The sequence below is a fragment of the Enhydra lutris genome, unplaced genomic scaffold, assembly GCF_002288905.1.
Source record: "Enhydra lutris kenyoni isolate GAN:26980312 unplaced genomic scaffold, ASM228890v2 scaffoldscaffold20, whole genome shotgun sequence".
Lineage (NCBI taxonomy): Eukaryota > Metazoa > Chordata > Mammalia > Carnivora > Mustelidae > Enhydra > Enhydra lutris.
Genome location: NW_019154104.1, coordinates 22,507,522 through 22,523,271, shown reverse-complemented (window position 1 = coordinate 22,523,271; position 15,750 = coordinate 22,507,522). Strand labels below are relative to the sequence as shown.

Genomic DNA, 15,750 nt, shown 5'->3' with positions numbered 1-15,750 from the left:
TGACCCATAGAAAGTACTCAAATAATCTTATTTAATACTTTCCAATTTCTAATCCTTTTAAAGAATGAAGTGATTGTTGAAATATTCTGCAATCCTTAGTTATAGTTAGTATATTAAGGGGTTTGTTGTTACTTTTCAAGGATTTCATTAAATAAAAGTCTTTATTTTATACCGTGTTTACATTGTAGTCATCTAAGAGAGATCTTTTAGCCCTGCCATGTAGTTGAAATTACCCTTAAGATTCATCATATTTATAAGATCAGTAAAAAATAATCAGAAGCAGCCTGGAGTAGTCCCCAATGGTTGCAGTCATATACCTCATCTTATTGCCCTACTGGAAAGTTACATATTCATTTCTTTACGCTCCTTACCTCCGATAGGGCTCCCATGGGTTGTCAAGGTAAAGAATGCGTTTCAGACACTCTCCAGATTTTTAAATTTCACTAGGAGAAACCATTTTATCTTAATTGACTTCATTTTAAGAGTTTTCTGCACCCAATGTAATTTCTAAACCTTTTATCATTTTCAGCAAACGGTGTTACTAAATTTTTTCATAAAGTTCTTACAGATTCATGCAATTAGTAATGTTCATTAAATACTGCAATTTAATTTTCACCAATGTTATTATACTCCATTCATAGAACTTCCTTAGATTCATTTTGACGCCTAATTTTTTCCTGAAAAACCAAACATAACGGGTATTAAGGAGGGCACTTGTGATGAACACTGGGTGTTGTAGGTGATGACTCAGTGAATTCTGCACCTGAAATTAATATTATGCTGTGTTTAACTATTTAAAAAAACAAAGAAGGGAAAAATAAAAAACAAAACTCTCTGAAGGTAATCTCAGAAATTTGTTGTCTCATAGTTTTGGGCCATCTTAACACTTAAGCAGCTTTCCAAATGGCCCCTCACCACTTGCAGAGTGGTCAGGTGCCTTTTAAACGACATTAAGTTCGTTCATGTGATTGCTTCAACTGTGAATGTCCCGTGAGGAGACAAGAGGAGACTGGATTGCAACGCTGACTTCAATCCCTTACTGTTAAAACCTGATTGTGTACATTGACATTTTGCCCCACTGTTCTGCATTCCTTTTCAGTTCACATCATGCTGAATTACAGGCAGATCATTGTTTTTCAAATATTTCGGGGAAAGTTTATAGTACATTTTCTTAAGTTGTAACAAGTTTGAAGTGTAGTGTTTCCTGATGGAAAAATTCTGAGTATTCTAATGGTTTTTTTAAAAAAATCATTTATTTGCTAGGTAAGTTCTCTTCTACGCTTTATGAGACTGGTGGCTGTGATATGTCACTTGTGAATTTTGAACCAGCAGCAAGAAGAGCATCCAATATCTGGTATGTGTGAAGTCATAGTAGGAGAATGTATGTACTTGCATATATTTGCCTTGCTTTTAGGCCTTGAAATGGGAAAGTTATCTTGAAAATATTTGTTCATATTGGCATAAGTAATTTGTCACTGGGCATTTGTCTCCAAAGATACAAGGTAGAATTTATTGCTCTGGAAAAAAGAAAGCATTATTCTTTTTTTTTTTTTTTTTTTTAAAGATTTTTTTATTTATTTATTTGACAGACAGAGATCACAAGTAGGCAGAGAGGCAGGCAGAGAGAGAGAGAGAGGAGGAAGCAGACTCCCTGCGGAGCAGAGAGCCCGATGCGGGGCTCGATCCCAGGACCCTGGGACCATGACCTGAGCCGAAGGCAGAGGCTTTAACCCACTGAGCCACCCAGGCGCCCCAGAAAGCATTATTCTTAAAACAAAAGCTGTTCTGTATTTTAAATAATTAAGTAAAAATTCCCTGTAGGTCTTATAGTGGGGGGTAGTAGTTTCCCACCGTTTCGAATTTAACTATAGATTTTGTGCTACCCACACGTATGCACTTTGCAAGATCAATAAAAAAGCATATTTAAAAAAGGCTTATTAGGAAATACACAACTAAGTTCAAGCCCATCAATTCTAAAAATTTTATTTCTGTGTAAGTATTTTGGTCAAATATCTTTTTACCTGACCTTCTTTTCTTTTGCTTTAAAATTTGTTTACCAGCTATAAGAAAGAGGAATTTCTTAAAATATGGGTCGTGTGTTACATTTAGTTTTCTCCTTCCCTTACCAAGAAATGACATTATGAGATAAGGAAGAAGTTAGGAGAAGAGCAAATAATAAATAGAAATCTTGAGCATGCAATCAGTTATAACTTAGAATGTATTAAAGTTTTTTCTAAAATTTTAATCTTTCTCACCTATTCAAGTTGTTGCCTTGAAATCCATTATTAAGTGATTAGCTCACTTTTTCCACAGGGATCATTTGAATCCTATTTTAGGACTTATATTTAATAATGGGACACACCTATTTAAATGTTACACATCTATGGGCAATTCACTTACTTTTTTAAAAGTTTCTAGGGGCCATTTAAAGCACATTAGGATCTTGCAGTCACTTAGCTTAACTCGCTGGAGAGACAGAACGTACTTGCTCAGCTTCTTGAATCCAGTTTCAAAACTGACCCTGTCGAGAATGACCAAAAATTGGAATGTGAGGTGATTTCCTAACAGTGGAAACAATAGAAAGATGGAACAGTGGAAATAAGTTTGTTGTTAATTGCCTTCATAAACCCATCTCACAGGGACTTTGTGATAAGAGGTTCTATTATCCTATGTTACTTAGGTGGACACTGAGGTGTAAAAGGTTAGATAACTTTCCCAAATATCATTTAGCTGATGAAGAGATTTTTAATATAAATACTTTGGCCCAGAAGCTGTGCTCTTAATCACATCTGTAGGAAAATGCTATTTTGTATGTTGAAGTCCTTGGAAAAGCGAATACAGTGTAAATATCATATAATTGTTAAAAGATTATTTTTCTTTCAATTCCTTGACAAGTTCTTTAGTCCCTAAAGATTTTTTCATTTTATTTTAGTGACACGGATTCTCATGTATCCAGTTCTACCTCAGTTCGATTTTATCCACATGATGTGGTAGGTTTTCCTTTATTTTTATAAGATGATGTACATTCAGATTAAGTAGCGATGCAAATCAGAAACGTTGAAGTTATAAAATACCGATTTTGTTGAAAACTATGGCAAAATCACCTTTGCTGTTCCATAGTGGATCTCTTCTTGTAAGTCCTTTGTTAGGAAACAAACATAAAACCCCATGAAGTTTCCTAAGCTGTGTATGAATCAGTAATTACACTTTTGAGAATATGTAAAGGTCCATTTGCTCACCGATGTCATAATCTGGTTGTGCCATCTTAAAACTTCCCTTTGAAAAGTACAATTCTTAATTATTATTTACTCATACCAGTGTGTTTATGTGAAGCTTAGTGATGATATAACTGTGTAAAAGTATATCATGTGAGATATGGTGGGGCTGTTTTAGAAAGATAACACTGCTTTTGCCCTCAAGATATATATATTGAACTTAGAAAAGACAAAACAAATGAAATTATTTTCTTAACTTATTTTAGTTCGATTCAATTAGTTAACATATAAAATGAAATTCTTATATGAAACACATAAGCGATACCTATAAATAAGTGTAGTGCCAAAGAGGTTAATTATTAGTGGCTTCCTGATGAAGATTTAGTTGTGAGCTGTGTTTTAAGACCATAGATGTGAGTTGGCATAGAACAGTGGTTTTCAGCGTTTGGCAATGTCTGAGAACACTTTAACTTGTCGCAGCTAGGGGAATGTTACTGGTGTCTTGTGAATGGATAGAAACCAGGGATACCATAAAACGTCCTGCAGTGGACAGTACAACCCCCAAACAAGGAATTATCTAACTGAAAATACCTGTAGTGCCAAGGTTGAGAAACCTTGGCATAGAGGATAAGAAGAAAAGTGTCTGGGGAGGTACTTGTCAATGCTTAGAGATAAAAATATCTATGTTATTTATAGGAAGCAGATTTTCTTGACTATAACCACATATGTGTTTGATAAGTAAAGATTGTCTCTGCTTTTTTGCTGGAATATATTCCTGGAAACTTCATAGGAAAGCCAAAAGTAGGGAAATGATTGGGTTTTTTGTTGTTGTTGTTTTCTACTATTGGATGGTATGGGAACCTTGGGATAGTGAAATCCTGGCTAGGGTTGTGCTAGATAAGGGAAACTTTAGACTCCTTCAGAGAAAGGGGAAACTGGTGAACTGCTGAGTGGGTGAATTAAAGCAAAACGAAATGTAATGTGTTAATTTCCTGTATAGCCTCCAAGAGTAGCCTGCCAAAACAAAAGAAAAAAAGGGAGTGTAGCTGGGATTTGAAAACAACAGTGATAAGAGACTGTAGGAAGACATGAGAGTTGAAGGCTTCAAATCCAATTCAGAGGAGCTTAGGTTGAGCACGGTAATGAAGTTTATAGCTTTGAGAAAAGGCCATAGTGGCAGGGCTTAGAGAAGCCACTAATGATTCACATTAAGTGATTTTAATGGATTCCCTAGCTCTACAATCACAGAGTGTTAAGATTGCAAACACTTTTCCCCAATACAGCTTTTCCAAAGGACTGATTGACTAATTTGCTTTACTTCCCATTATCACCTTTTGTAGTTTCTAATGATCATAAAATATCTAGAAGTGTAGAGAATTAAGGGGACTTAGATCATCTGATCAAGCTGATTGAGTAGCCCTTGAATCATGACTTAACTAAAGATATTTTGAGGCTTTCAGCACTGACTTTCTTTTAGCTCTCTCTTCCGCAGATTCGATTGAACAGACTATTGACCATCGATACAGATTTGCTGGAGCAACAAGACATCGATCTAAGCCCTGACTTGGCAGCTACTTACGGTCCAACAGAAGAAGCTGCTCAAAAGGTCAAACACTATTACCGCTTCTGGGTCTTACCCCAGCTGTGGATCGGCATTAACTTTGACAGACTCACACTTCTGGCCCTGTTTGATAGGTGAGAATACAGTGTGATATTAAAGATATGTGTAGATTTTATTTTTAAATTGAAATGAACCTAATTACCCATTGAGGCTTTTACTTGGTTATCATTTTTGAAAATGTTTTCTATTTTGGTTCTTTTGAGGTAAAATTTAAGTTAATAGAGCTCCCAAACATTGACTCTCCTAAATCCACTAAAAACTTTTTTGTGGCAATTTTAGTATGTTTATTTAAAAAAATCCTTTTTATCATCAGTAGGAATCATGGAACTATACTTAAAAGCCAGAGAATATGAAGTGTTAATGATCATAAGGTTATAAGTAATATGACTCTAAATATAAGAGGTATAAGAGGAAACTCCTCTTTCCCTATTTCATAGTACTAGTCTTAATAATGAAAAATATTAGTCTATTAAAACTTGGTGCTTCCTATAGACTGGAGTAACAAAGATTGGATTTACTCTCCTATCTGAAACAACAAAAAAAGAGACAAAATGCCTGAACCAGTGGTTTTTAAGACTTTGGAGATAAGACGGCAAAGGACAGTGATTCCTGAGAGATGGGAAATGCATTATGTGGGTCCTACAGTTGCCCCAGCTTACTGCCTTAAGAGAGTTCCCTGTCTTCCTCGCTGGCTCCAACATAGGGAGCCCAGCAAACTTCCTGAGTTGAGGAGACAGAGCTATGAGTACAGGGAGACCCAACACAGTGAGGACAGAATATCAGAGAGAGGACTGCTGTTCACAGAGAGAACCTCAGTTCCGCAGTGGGTCTCCACAACTCTTCATCAGAGTACGGGTAAGTGAATGTATGTGAAGAAACTACCTGAGGCCAGGGTAAGAATCATGTGAAAGAAGTAGATGGACAGTGTCTGACACACAGGGATAGGAATAGTGCCTATTCCCACCTGTCTGATTGAAGAAACTCGTAATTCATATTTTTATGGTGCATTGTGTACTCAGGAAAGTCTTGCCTAAAAAGTGGGGGAATAATTAGCCCTAACGTGGGCACTGCTTCAGACTCACCAAACAAGTTGTAAAAGCAAGACCTAAAATGATCGGACTGTTGTTTCCAAGTACCAAAACAAAGTTGAAGAAAATTTATAGAAATCTGAAAATTGTCATGACCAAAAATGTTCACAGTGGCATCCAATCAAAGGATTCCCCACGACATCGAACCAAAGATTACCAAACATGCAAAGAAACAGTTAAACATGATTTATGAGAGAAATAATGAATCAATCGAAACCAACCTGTTGGTTGTCACAGATGTTAGAATTAGCTGTCAAAGACATTAAAACAACTATATTTGTACTCTGTATGTTAAAAAAGTTAAGACATGAAAGATATTTTATTTTATTTTATTTTAGAGAGCCAGAGAGAAACAGAGTGCAAGTGGGGAGAGGGGCAGTTCAATTAAATTAATGAAACTGAAGCCAGGCTGATTAAGGGGGGAAAAGAAGAGAAGAGACAAGATTCAATTTGCTTATAACAGGAAGGAGGTAGGATATCACTACAGATTTTACCGGTGTTATAAGAGGATATTATGATCTGCTACATGTAAATAAGTTTGACAATGGACAGATTTCTTGAAAGGTAGAAATCATCATAGTTCATTCTGAAAGATACATTACCTTAACGCTACTATATCTATTAAATGTAAATTATAGTTAAACACCTGCCTATGAAGAAAACTCTAGGCCTAAATGGCATCAAAATAGTATCCCAAATCAGTTAGGTAGAGAAATGTAGGCTTTTCAACAAATGGTCTAGGGACCATTCGATTTTTATGGGAAAAAAACTTTTATACTTATATTGCACTGTATTAGAAAACTATGAAAATTAACTCAAAATGGATTACGGGTCTAAATTAAAATCTAAAGCAATAAAATTCCTTGAACCAAACAAAACAGTAAGAGGAAATTTTTGTGACATGGGGTAGGCAAAATTTTGTAGATGTGACAGCAAAAACAGTAAACAAAGTTGATAAACCGAATTCATCAAAAATTAAAAACTAACAGAAGTGTAAGGGGAGCACGTGTTCGGTGATGAGAACTACGAACAGTGTTTGATGTGGCAGAACTGCTGGTGGGCACTGGACTTGACGGATCTGGACTTCTGCAGCTGCAACAGAAGAACGAACGAGAGTGCCCGTGATTGGTTTGAAAGTACTGTTGAACTTGTTTTCATCCAAGAAGACTATAAAATGAATTAGTACAGAGATGTTTGTGAATTAGGTCAATTGATGATTATGAAGATGGCATTGACTTAATGAAAAAGCAAGTTAATAAAAAACAACAACTTAATTTAAAAAGTTTAAAATTTTTAAAAAAACAAGTTATGAATTGTGAAAATAATTCTTTACCTAGTCTAGAAAATTTAAAAATGTATAGGAAGATTTTTAAGACAAGAAGAGGCCAACCATAGTTCTTCTACCCAGAGAGAACATTAGTAGTAGCATCATTTTGATATACTGTCTTTTTTTAACCTATGTGTGTATGCTTCTAAATAACAACTTTTATCTTCCTATGCATACCGTTTTATGCCCTTCTTTCTTTATACAGCACATACACTGAGCATGTTTCCATGTTGGTAAATGTTTTTTAAAAACAAGACTTTTAGCAAGTATCCAGCATTTTATGAATAAAATTTCCCCAAGAAGTAATGAGATAGATTCTTATTTTTTGGTATGACAAAAAATCATCTTCATTGGTATATGTAATATCTGGGTCATCACATTGTTTAATTTACTCAGTTTAATAAAATACAGAACTGTCTCAGCAGCTTTGATAGAGACAACACTGATGGTTTTTTATTACTGCCTTCATTTTCAATATATGCAATAGCCTATATTTAAGTAATTCTAGTGAATTAGTTTTGAGGTTATTTCAGATGGTTTCAAGATGCGGAAAATGAAATCACTTGGTATCAAAATTTGGTTACAAACTTTGTCATATAAAATAACTTCTCATTTTAATTTTCTAGAAACTTTTGAGATTTTGTTTTTTAAACGTGTTTCTTTGCATATGTCCTTTTCAAGTTGGTTACTTAGTTACTAAGCAACAAATGTTACAAAAAAGCAGATGTTCTAGAAGAGTAAACTTTTGAAACAGAAATTAAAACTAATATTATGTCTTTAATTAGAACCTCACTTACTATAGCACGCTTTATCTTCACATAAGGTTTTTTGTTAATTTTAAATATAAACTAGTTTCTCTTTCAGTATGTGCTAAAACCTTATTCAGAACCAGTACAAGAAAAGCATGTCAGCAAGCATAGTATGAACTTCCTCATGATGTCTTCCCTTTTTTCACTCTCATTTCTTATATTGATGATATACTTATTCGTAAATTTTTCTGTCTACAGAAATCGTGAAATTCTGGAAAATGTGTTAGCTGTCATCCTGGCTATTCTTGTGGCTTTTTTGGGATCTATTCTTCTCATACAAGGCTTCTTCAGAGATATCTGGGTCTTCCAGTTCTGCCTAGTGATAGCCAGCTGTCAATACTCACTACTTAAGGTACCAGCATCACTCTTCTTTTCAGAATAGGGAATAATATTTGTGTTAAAAAGCAGATATTTTGTATAATTCATTGCATTATAGTAAGCTGTTAATTTTTAGATTTATTTTCCCTAGATGTTTATATTAGATTGGATAGGGAACAAAGGGGACATAAAAACTTTAAAAAATAATGATATGTAAATGAAGCTTCCTAAGAACTATTTTGGGGGGCTGGTATTAAAATATTTGGGCATTTGTTAAAAATGAGAATTGACATGCTTGAAATTTTTATTTTATTTTATTTTATTTTATTTTATTTTTTTAAAGATTTTATTTATTTATTTGTCAGAGAGAGAGAGGGAGAGAGAGCGAGCACAGGCAGACAGAATGGCAGGCAGAATGGCAGGCAGAGGCAGAGGGAGAAGCAGGCTCCCCGACGAGCAAGGAGCCCGATGTGGGACTCGATCCCAGGACGCTGGGATCATGACCTGAGCCGAAGGCAGCTGCTTAACCAACTGAGCCACCCAGGCGTCCCTTATTTTATTTTTTAAAAGATTCCACTTGTTTGACACAGAGAGAGCAAGCACAAGCAGGGGGAATGGCAAACAGGGGAGAAGCAGGCTCCCCGCTGAGCAAGGAGCCTGATGCAGGGCTAGATTCCAGGACCCTGGGATCATGAACTGAGCCTAAGGCAGCCACTTAACCGACTGAGCCACCCAGGCACCCCAGTATTCTTGAAATTTGTTTAAAAAATATGAACATCATCTTTCCCACTCCCATATTTTAAGTCTTCTGTTCTGTAGATTAAATTTATTAAAATCAATCATTGGTTAGATATAGTAATGGCAAGGCTAGTATATATGTTCTTGGGGACACTGAAAGCAGAAGATGGATATCCCTTTGCTATTTAAACAGTAGCCAAATGTTATTAATTTTAAGCTTTCTACAAAGGGAAAAAAATCAAATGCCTAATTTTTCACCTTCCATGCAAAATCAATATGGACTGTTAATGTAGACTGTTTCCTTTTTCTTCTGCGCTAGTAAAAACCCTTGCCTGTATTGGTTATTTGCCCAGTATATGCTAACATGCAGAACTCTCCCCTATCCTGAAAACTATTTGTTTAGTTCTTTTCATACTATTAGCTGTCCTTTCTCTGTTTATAGAGACACATCCAGAAAAACTACTTGTGTCAACTCCCATTTCTTCAAGACCCATCCATGCTTTTTTCCTCATTGCAGTACTGAAATTATAGTCTTTATGGGCTAATAATCTCCAATAGCCAAATCTGTGTCCTATTTCATTCTTCATTCTTTGTGAGTGCTGTATCATTTAGTACCTATGAATACTGTCTTCTCTTTTTATACAATCCTCATTTTTGATCTGCCTTTATGCTATGCTGATGATTTTCCTACTTTTCAGATAACTTTAATTTCCTTTGTTGATGCCTCTTTGGTCTTTGGACAACTTCTTAGTTTATAAGAATTTTTTAGGGTTTTTTTTGGCCCTCTTTTCAGCTTGCAACTCCTTGCCAGTGAAGTCACCCTCTTTTATTACTTTATTAGTTGTCCCTATGTATGAATCATGTCCAGATTTATATCTCAAAGTCTTCATTTTTCTCACAAGCTTTAGTCCTATGTACCTAACAGGCAGTTTGGCACATTTTAAAAATAGCACATCGTCATCTTCTGATATTTTTCTTTCCTAGTTCCTTTGCTTTTGACAGTAGTATATTGACTCAAAATCCTAAAGCCTCTCTGTTCCTTACTTCTCTACCCCTAATAACAAGTAATAGTTATATTTATATATATAAATATATATTTATATATTTGTATTTATTATAATAATAATAGGTGCCTTTGATTAAATTTGGTGATTCTTTGTCAAAATTTCTGGCTTTTATTCTTTCTATTCCAACCACTATAATCCATCTCTTTTATTACCATAAACTATTTAAATTCATTCCTTTGCTTCAGTCTCTTGTCCCATTAGTTTTGTCCACTTAGGTTAATCTGGTTAGAAACCGAAAGTTAAAAGATGACTGAAATTCAAAATCTTTTTTTTTTAGATTTAAAAAAATCTAGTTGACTAGAAGAATGGTAATACCATTAACATAAGAAAGAAAGACTGGACAGAAGTTTTTAGAAGCCAGATGTTGGAATTGAGTTTAGAGCTTACCTGGTCTCATCCAGCCAAGGGTCACATGCCAAACTCACTGAGCTGGTCCATCATAGACTTGTAGGGTGGTCATAGACCATCCTAATGAAATTGTTTGGTATGCTGTTAGAAATGAGCTGGAACTTGGGAGAAAAGTCATCATTTGGGAAGTGGCTGCAAAATACCTTTTGAATGCTTTTAAAGAAAGTTGATAAAATCTCTTACAGGGAGACAGCTTAACTTGAAGATTTTGATGTGAAAATTCAGATAATAAGTTTAATACAAATACTATTGAGTTATTTAGTAAGCCTTGGAATTTGTGGGCTGAACTAGAATTCTTCTTATAAACTAACCCATATTTTGTGCATATCCTGAATGGAATGGTATCATACAAGAAAGCATCCTACTTCAACTATACTTATATGTAGTAATGAGCCAAGGAGTAAGATAGACTACCTACCATATACGATTTCAGAAGTGTTAAGCTATTTGCAAATTTTTAATTAATCATAGTAAACTTAAGAGGCAGGAAAGATTTGAGATCTCTTTGATAACACAGTGACACCAGTATCTGGAGTTTCATCTTCTGTTATTTCAACAGATTTAATGTAGGTCACTTCTTAGCTATGGAATTATTTTACTTGAAATTATTTCTGGCATTTTGAAAGTTGTTTATAAAGTTACCAGGACCTCAGTAGGATAATCTATCTTTTGTTTCATTTTTAGAGTGTTCAACCAGATTCTTCTTCTCCCAGACACGTAAGTCAACTAATATGCCTGTAACTTAAAATTCTCTAACATTCATTGAAACCTTCTTTTGGTCATATGTCAGATTGAATTAAGATTTATGTTATTATTTTCTCATCTAAGTTTTGACTCTCTACCTCTAAAGAGAGGTGATTTATTAGCGTGCAATAAAATGGCATTCTAATTGTGGAATCTAAGTCTCAGTTGAAAATGAGCATAATAATTCATTTTTTGACAGCCTGTTTCAAGAGGAGGTTACCAATGAAGTAGACATGGTTCATATAAACTCATAGTTATTTAATAACTTAAATTTAACAAAGTTTGAAGAATAAATCATGAGTAAGTATTGAAAAACAGAATTTTGAAGTAAGGAGAACTGTACATTCTTTTGCTTAGGTAATCATTAAGAGCAAGAATAAAGAAGGAATAAATTGATCTCATGTTTAGACCTGTGGACACTAAAGAGATTAAAAACCTTATTATTCACTTTGTGACTTTGGAAAGAGTATTAGCTGCTAAATGGTATTTTTTATGAAGTGTGATCCAATTTTAGAACTCAACATAGAGTATTTATTTAATAGACTAAAGGGCATTCTCTTTAAAATAGTGCAAAAACAGACTCCAAAACAGTTTATGATGATGCCTTCTTTCTTGAATATAATTACGCATACACTGGAATACTAAATAGTGACTGTGGATGAGCAAAACAGAACAGGGAAGCAAATTATTTTCTTTCAACTGATTGTTTAATACGCTTTTGAATGCTTTTGAAGTGTATGATATATGGCAGCTTTTTTTTTTACTTCAAATTTTAAACTTTAAATTTTGACATAATTTGAAAAGTTGCAAGGCTTGCGCAAAGAATTCTTGATGCCATTCACCCAGATTCCTGTGTGAACATTTACCATATTTGCCTATTCCCTTCCTAGTTTTTTCCACAACCCCTGCCCCACCCTGTCCATTCCACACACACTTTCTGAGAGTGGATTGTAAACACAGTGCCCCTTTACCTCTAAATACACCCATGTATTTTCCTAGAAACAGAGGCATTCCTTTACAATTTCAATATAATTATTAAAATCAGGACATTGAACATTGATAGAATACTATTTTCTAATCTACAGATCTTACTCAGGCATTTCCTCTTGACTCAGTTGGCAATAGTAAATTCCTGATTATGCGTTTACTATTTTTAGCCTCCTTTAATCTGGAGCAGTTCCTCATTATGTGTCTTTCACAATATTGACACTTTTGATGGGTACATGCCATTTATTTTGTAGACCATCCCTTAATTTGAGTTTGTCTGATGTTTTCTTCTTGATTAGATACAGGATATGCTTTTTTGGAAGGAAAATTATGAAAGTGATGTGTTTTTCTCAGTGCATCATTTCAGGAAGCATGTGATGTTGACTCATCCTTTTATTGGTGATGTTAACTTTCATTTTTGGCCGAGGGTAGTATCTGCAGGGCTTTTCAAACTCCGCAGTATTAACGTTTGAGGCTGGCCACTTCTTTGTTGAGAGAATCTATGTGAGGGAGGGATACTGTCCCATACATTATAGGATGTTTAGCATTATCTCTAACCTCCATCCACTAGATGCCAGTAGCACACTCCCCAGTTGTGACAACCAGCATGTCTTTAGACATTGCCAAATGTCCTCTAGAGGGCAAAATTCCCTCCCACTCCCTTGAGAACCACTAATTATTATAATGTTACCATATTTCTCCTGGAATTAATAAGTGTATGGTAGGGAGCTATTTGGGGATTTCATATATGTCCCCTTGCCCTGTAAACTTCCACCTACTTGTTTTCAGTAAAAATCTATTGATATTACTTGCCTGAATAAGTTATCATTTGATGGTTGCCAAATAGTGATTTTCTAGTTCATCATTCCTTCCACATTTGTTAGTTGACTTTTTACTGTAAGGAAGAACTTTTCTTTCTGTATTTACTTATTTGTATTGGTATGGATTCATATTTTATTCAGTGGACTATAATATTACTAATGTTTATTTTGAGGCACAAATTATCTCTGATTTGGCCACTGGGAGCCCACCAAGCTGCCCTCTCTGTCCTTTTGACATATCCTTATCAGTCTTTTAAGTACTTCGTTCCTTTTCACAATAGTACATTCCAGGCTCATCTATATATACTTTCCCTACCCTAGGCCAAAACCAGCCTTTTCTCTGTGAAGGCCAGAGTTTTTTTAGTCAGTAATGTTATTTATAAACTAAGATCTTGAGGCTAGTAATCTTTATTCTAGAATGTCGTTGCTTCTATGTCCTCTCAATGGCTAAAGCTAGGAAATATATTTGTGTATATACATATGTGCATGCATACGTGTGTACACACATCTTCTATCGATTTGTGTGTGTATTAAAAATGAAAAGTTCATATTGATACCTCTAATGTCAGTCCAGTGTCACAGGGTTCAGTCTCTTCTTCTTCCTTCCCATATTTGTGATTTCCTTCTGCCACAGTTAGCAACTTGGCTTCCACACAGATACATTTTTGAATCCTTAGAATATAAGCTATCAAAGAACTCAGTAGCTGGTTGTGAGTCTTAAAATCAACTAACCTGACTTTCTTTTTTAAATATCATTTTCAGGGCCATAATCGTATCATTGCCTACAGTAGACCAGTTTATTTCTGTTTGTGTTGTGGTCTTATTTGGCTCTTGGATTATGGTAGCAGAAACCTTACTACAACCAAGTTCAAATTATATGGAATAACTTTCACTAATCCCCTGGTGTTTATATCAGCCAGGGATTTAGTTATAGGTGAGTCATCTTTAAAGTGTTTCAGATCTTCACATTAATTTATTTCTACACAAATAGTTCCCTAATAAGTAGATCAATTATATAGTTTAAAATGGTTTTAATAGGCTTACTTTGCTATTTATTGTAATCCTCTCAGTGAGGAACAAAACTATTTGAATGAAAAGAGTTAATGATGAATAAATATTATAGTAATTCTTCTGTTCTCAAAGCAGATGTGATGGAAATTTTCCTTTGGATTCTGTATCTCAGATAACTATTATATGAAAATGATTGATGTAATTTTAAAAGCTATTCTTTATCATTGAAAAAATTATTTAATACCTAAGCAATTACATAGAAATAATTTAAGATGATTTTTTTAAAAAATTGCTTACCAGTTTATATTCATTTTGGATTTTTTTTTAATCACATATGATCTTAAAATGAACAAAAGGATAGATGTTGTGTAAATGTTTTTAATATGCCTTTCTTTTCTTCTGTAGTGTTTACACTCTGTTTCCCAATAGTATTTTTCATTGGTCTCCTGCCTCAGGTGAATACATTTGTAATGTACCTTTGTGAGCAACTGGATATTCATATCTTTGGTGGTAATGGTGAGTAGTTCCTTTTAAAAATTACAGATTCTAGCATTACTTTTACAGATTATTAAGTAATAAGGTAACATTAAAATACCTTAACAGTAGAATTGAAATTAGAAAGAAAAAGGAAATTATTTAATAATTAAAGACTGAGCAGGAATTACTTTGTAGATAGGAAGAAGTAGTCAAGTCTGCCACTTTATTGAAAGATCCAGGAATAATGGAGTTACTTTATAAGAAATGATCAAGTACTGTTGCCTAAAAGTGGAAGTTGTAGTGAGTTTAGATGGTGTCTTCATAGACTTATGAAATATTTATAAATGTTATATATCCCAAATAGATTGACCCCTGATATGTAGCATTATATTTGGATTTTGAACTAGTATGTGTATTTGATATGTCTCTGAATGTGGTTTCAGAGCACTGTTATTTCTTTAGAATGGAAACACCAAAACCAGATGCTTTTAGTAAAAGTATTGTCCTAAATAAGATTTTTAGAAGAATCTCTGTGTTTTGAAAAATTTTTGAAGGGGAATGAATGAAGACTGGGCTGGTCTAAATTTAGCATAGCTTAATGGGTAGAAGACTGTCTTCAGTATTTAGGGTATGGAGGGTACTTAGGGTAGGTAATTTATAATAGTGAGCTTCATCATATATTGTTAAAAACTTGTGCAAGATACTAGTTTCTTAAAACCTCCTAAAGAAGATTTTTTCCTGTGGGTTTTTTTTTCATGGTTATCATATAAAATTATTATGAACAGAATCTGTTATCCATATTTTAAAAATAAAGGAGAGCTATTTTAGCTGTCCCCTAGTCCTTATTATTAGTAATCCCATGGAATCTGTTTTTTTCCACTTGTAAGAATAGAATTAAAAAATTTTTTTTATCTTTTATTGAAGTGTAGTTGATGTTGGCATACAGTATTATATTAGTTTCAGGTATATGACATAGCGATTCAGTAATTTCATACATTAAAAAAATGCTTACCCCTGTAGGTATAGTTATCATCGTCACTCTTCAGTTATTGACTGTATTCCCTATGTTATACTTTACATTCTGTGATTTATTTATTTTATAACTGGAAGTTTGTCTCT

At 34.2% G+C, this 15,750-nt stretch overlaps 1 protein-coding gene across 4 annotated transcripts in view; it reads left to right on the top strand.

Annotated features, from left to right (window-relative positions):
• Positions 1-15,750, top strand: part of LOC111148515 (pecanex homolog 1) — a 152,936-nt gene that overhangs the window by 88,782 nt on the left and 48,404 nt on the right. For 2 of the 4 annotated variants that reach the window (XM_022505129.1, XM_022505127.1), the window contains 7 exons: positions 1,264-1,354; positions 2,933-2,990; positions 4,693-4,910; positions 8,259-8,412; positions 11,276-11,308; positions 13,906-14,077; positions 14,560-14,670. In XM_022505129.1, coding sequence (XP_022360837.1) covers positions 1,264-1,354; positions 2,933-2,990; positions 4,693-4,910; positions 8,259-8,412; positions 11,276-11,308; positions 13,906-14,077; positions 14,560-14,670 — 837 coding nt within the window. The remainder of the gene's footprint in view (positions 1-1,263; positions 1,355-2,932; positions 2,991-4,692; positions 4,911-8,258; positions 8,413-11,275; positions 11,309-13,905; positions 14,078-14,559; positions 14,671-15,750) is intronic. The other 2 variants (XM_022505128.1, XM_022505130.1) reach the window with 1 other exon arrangement.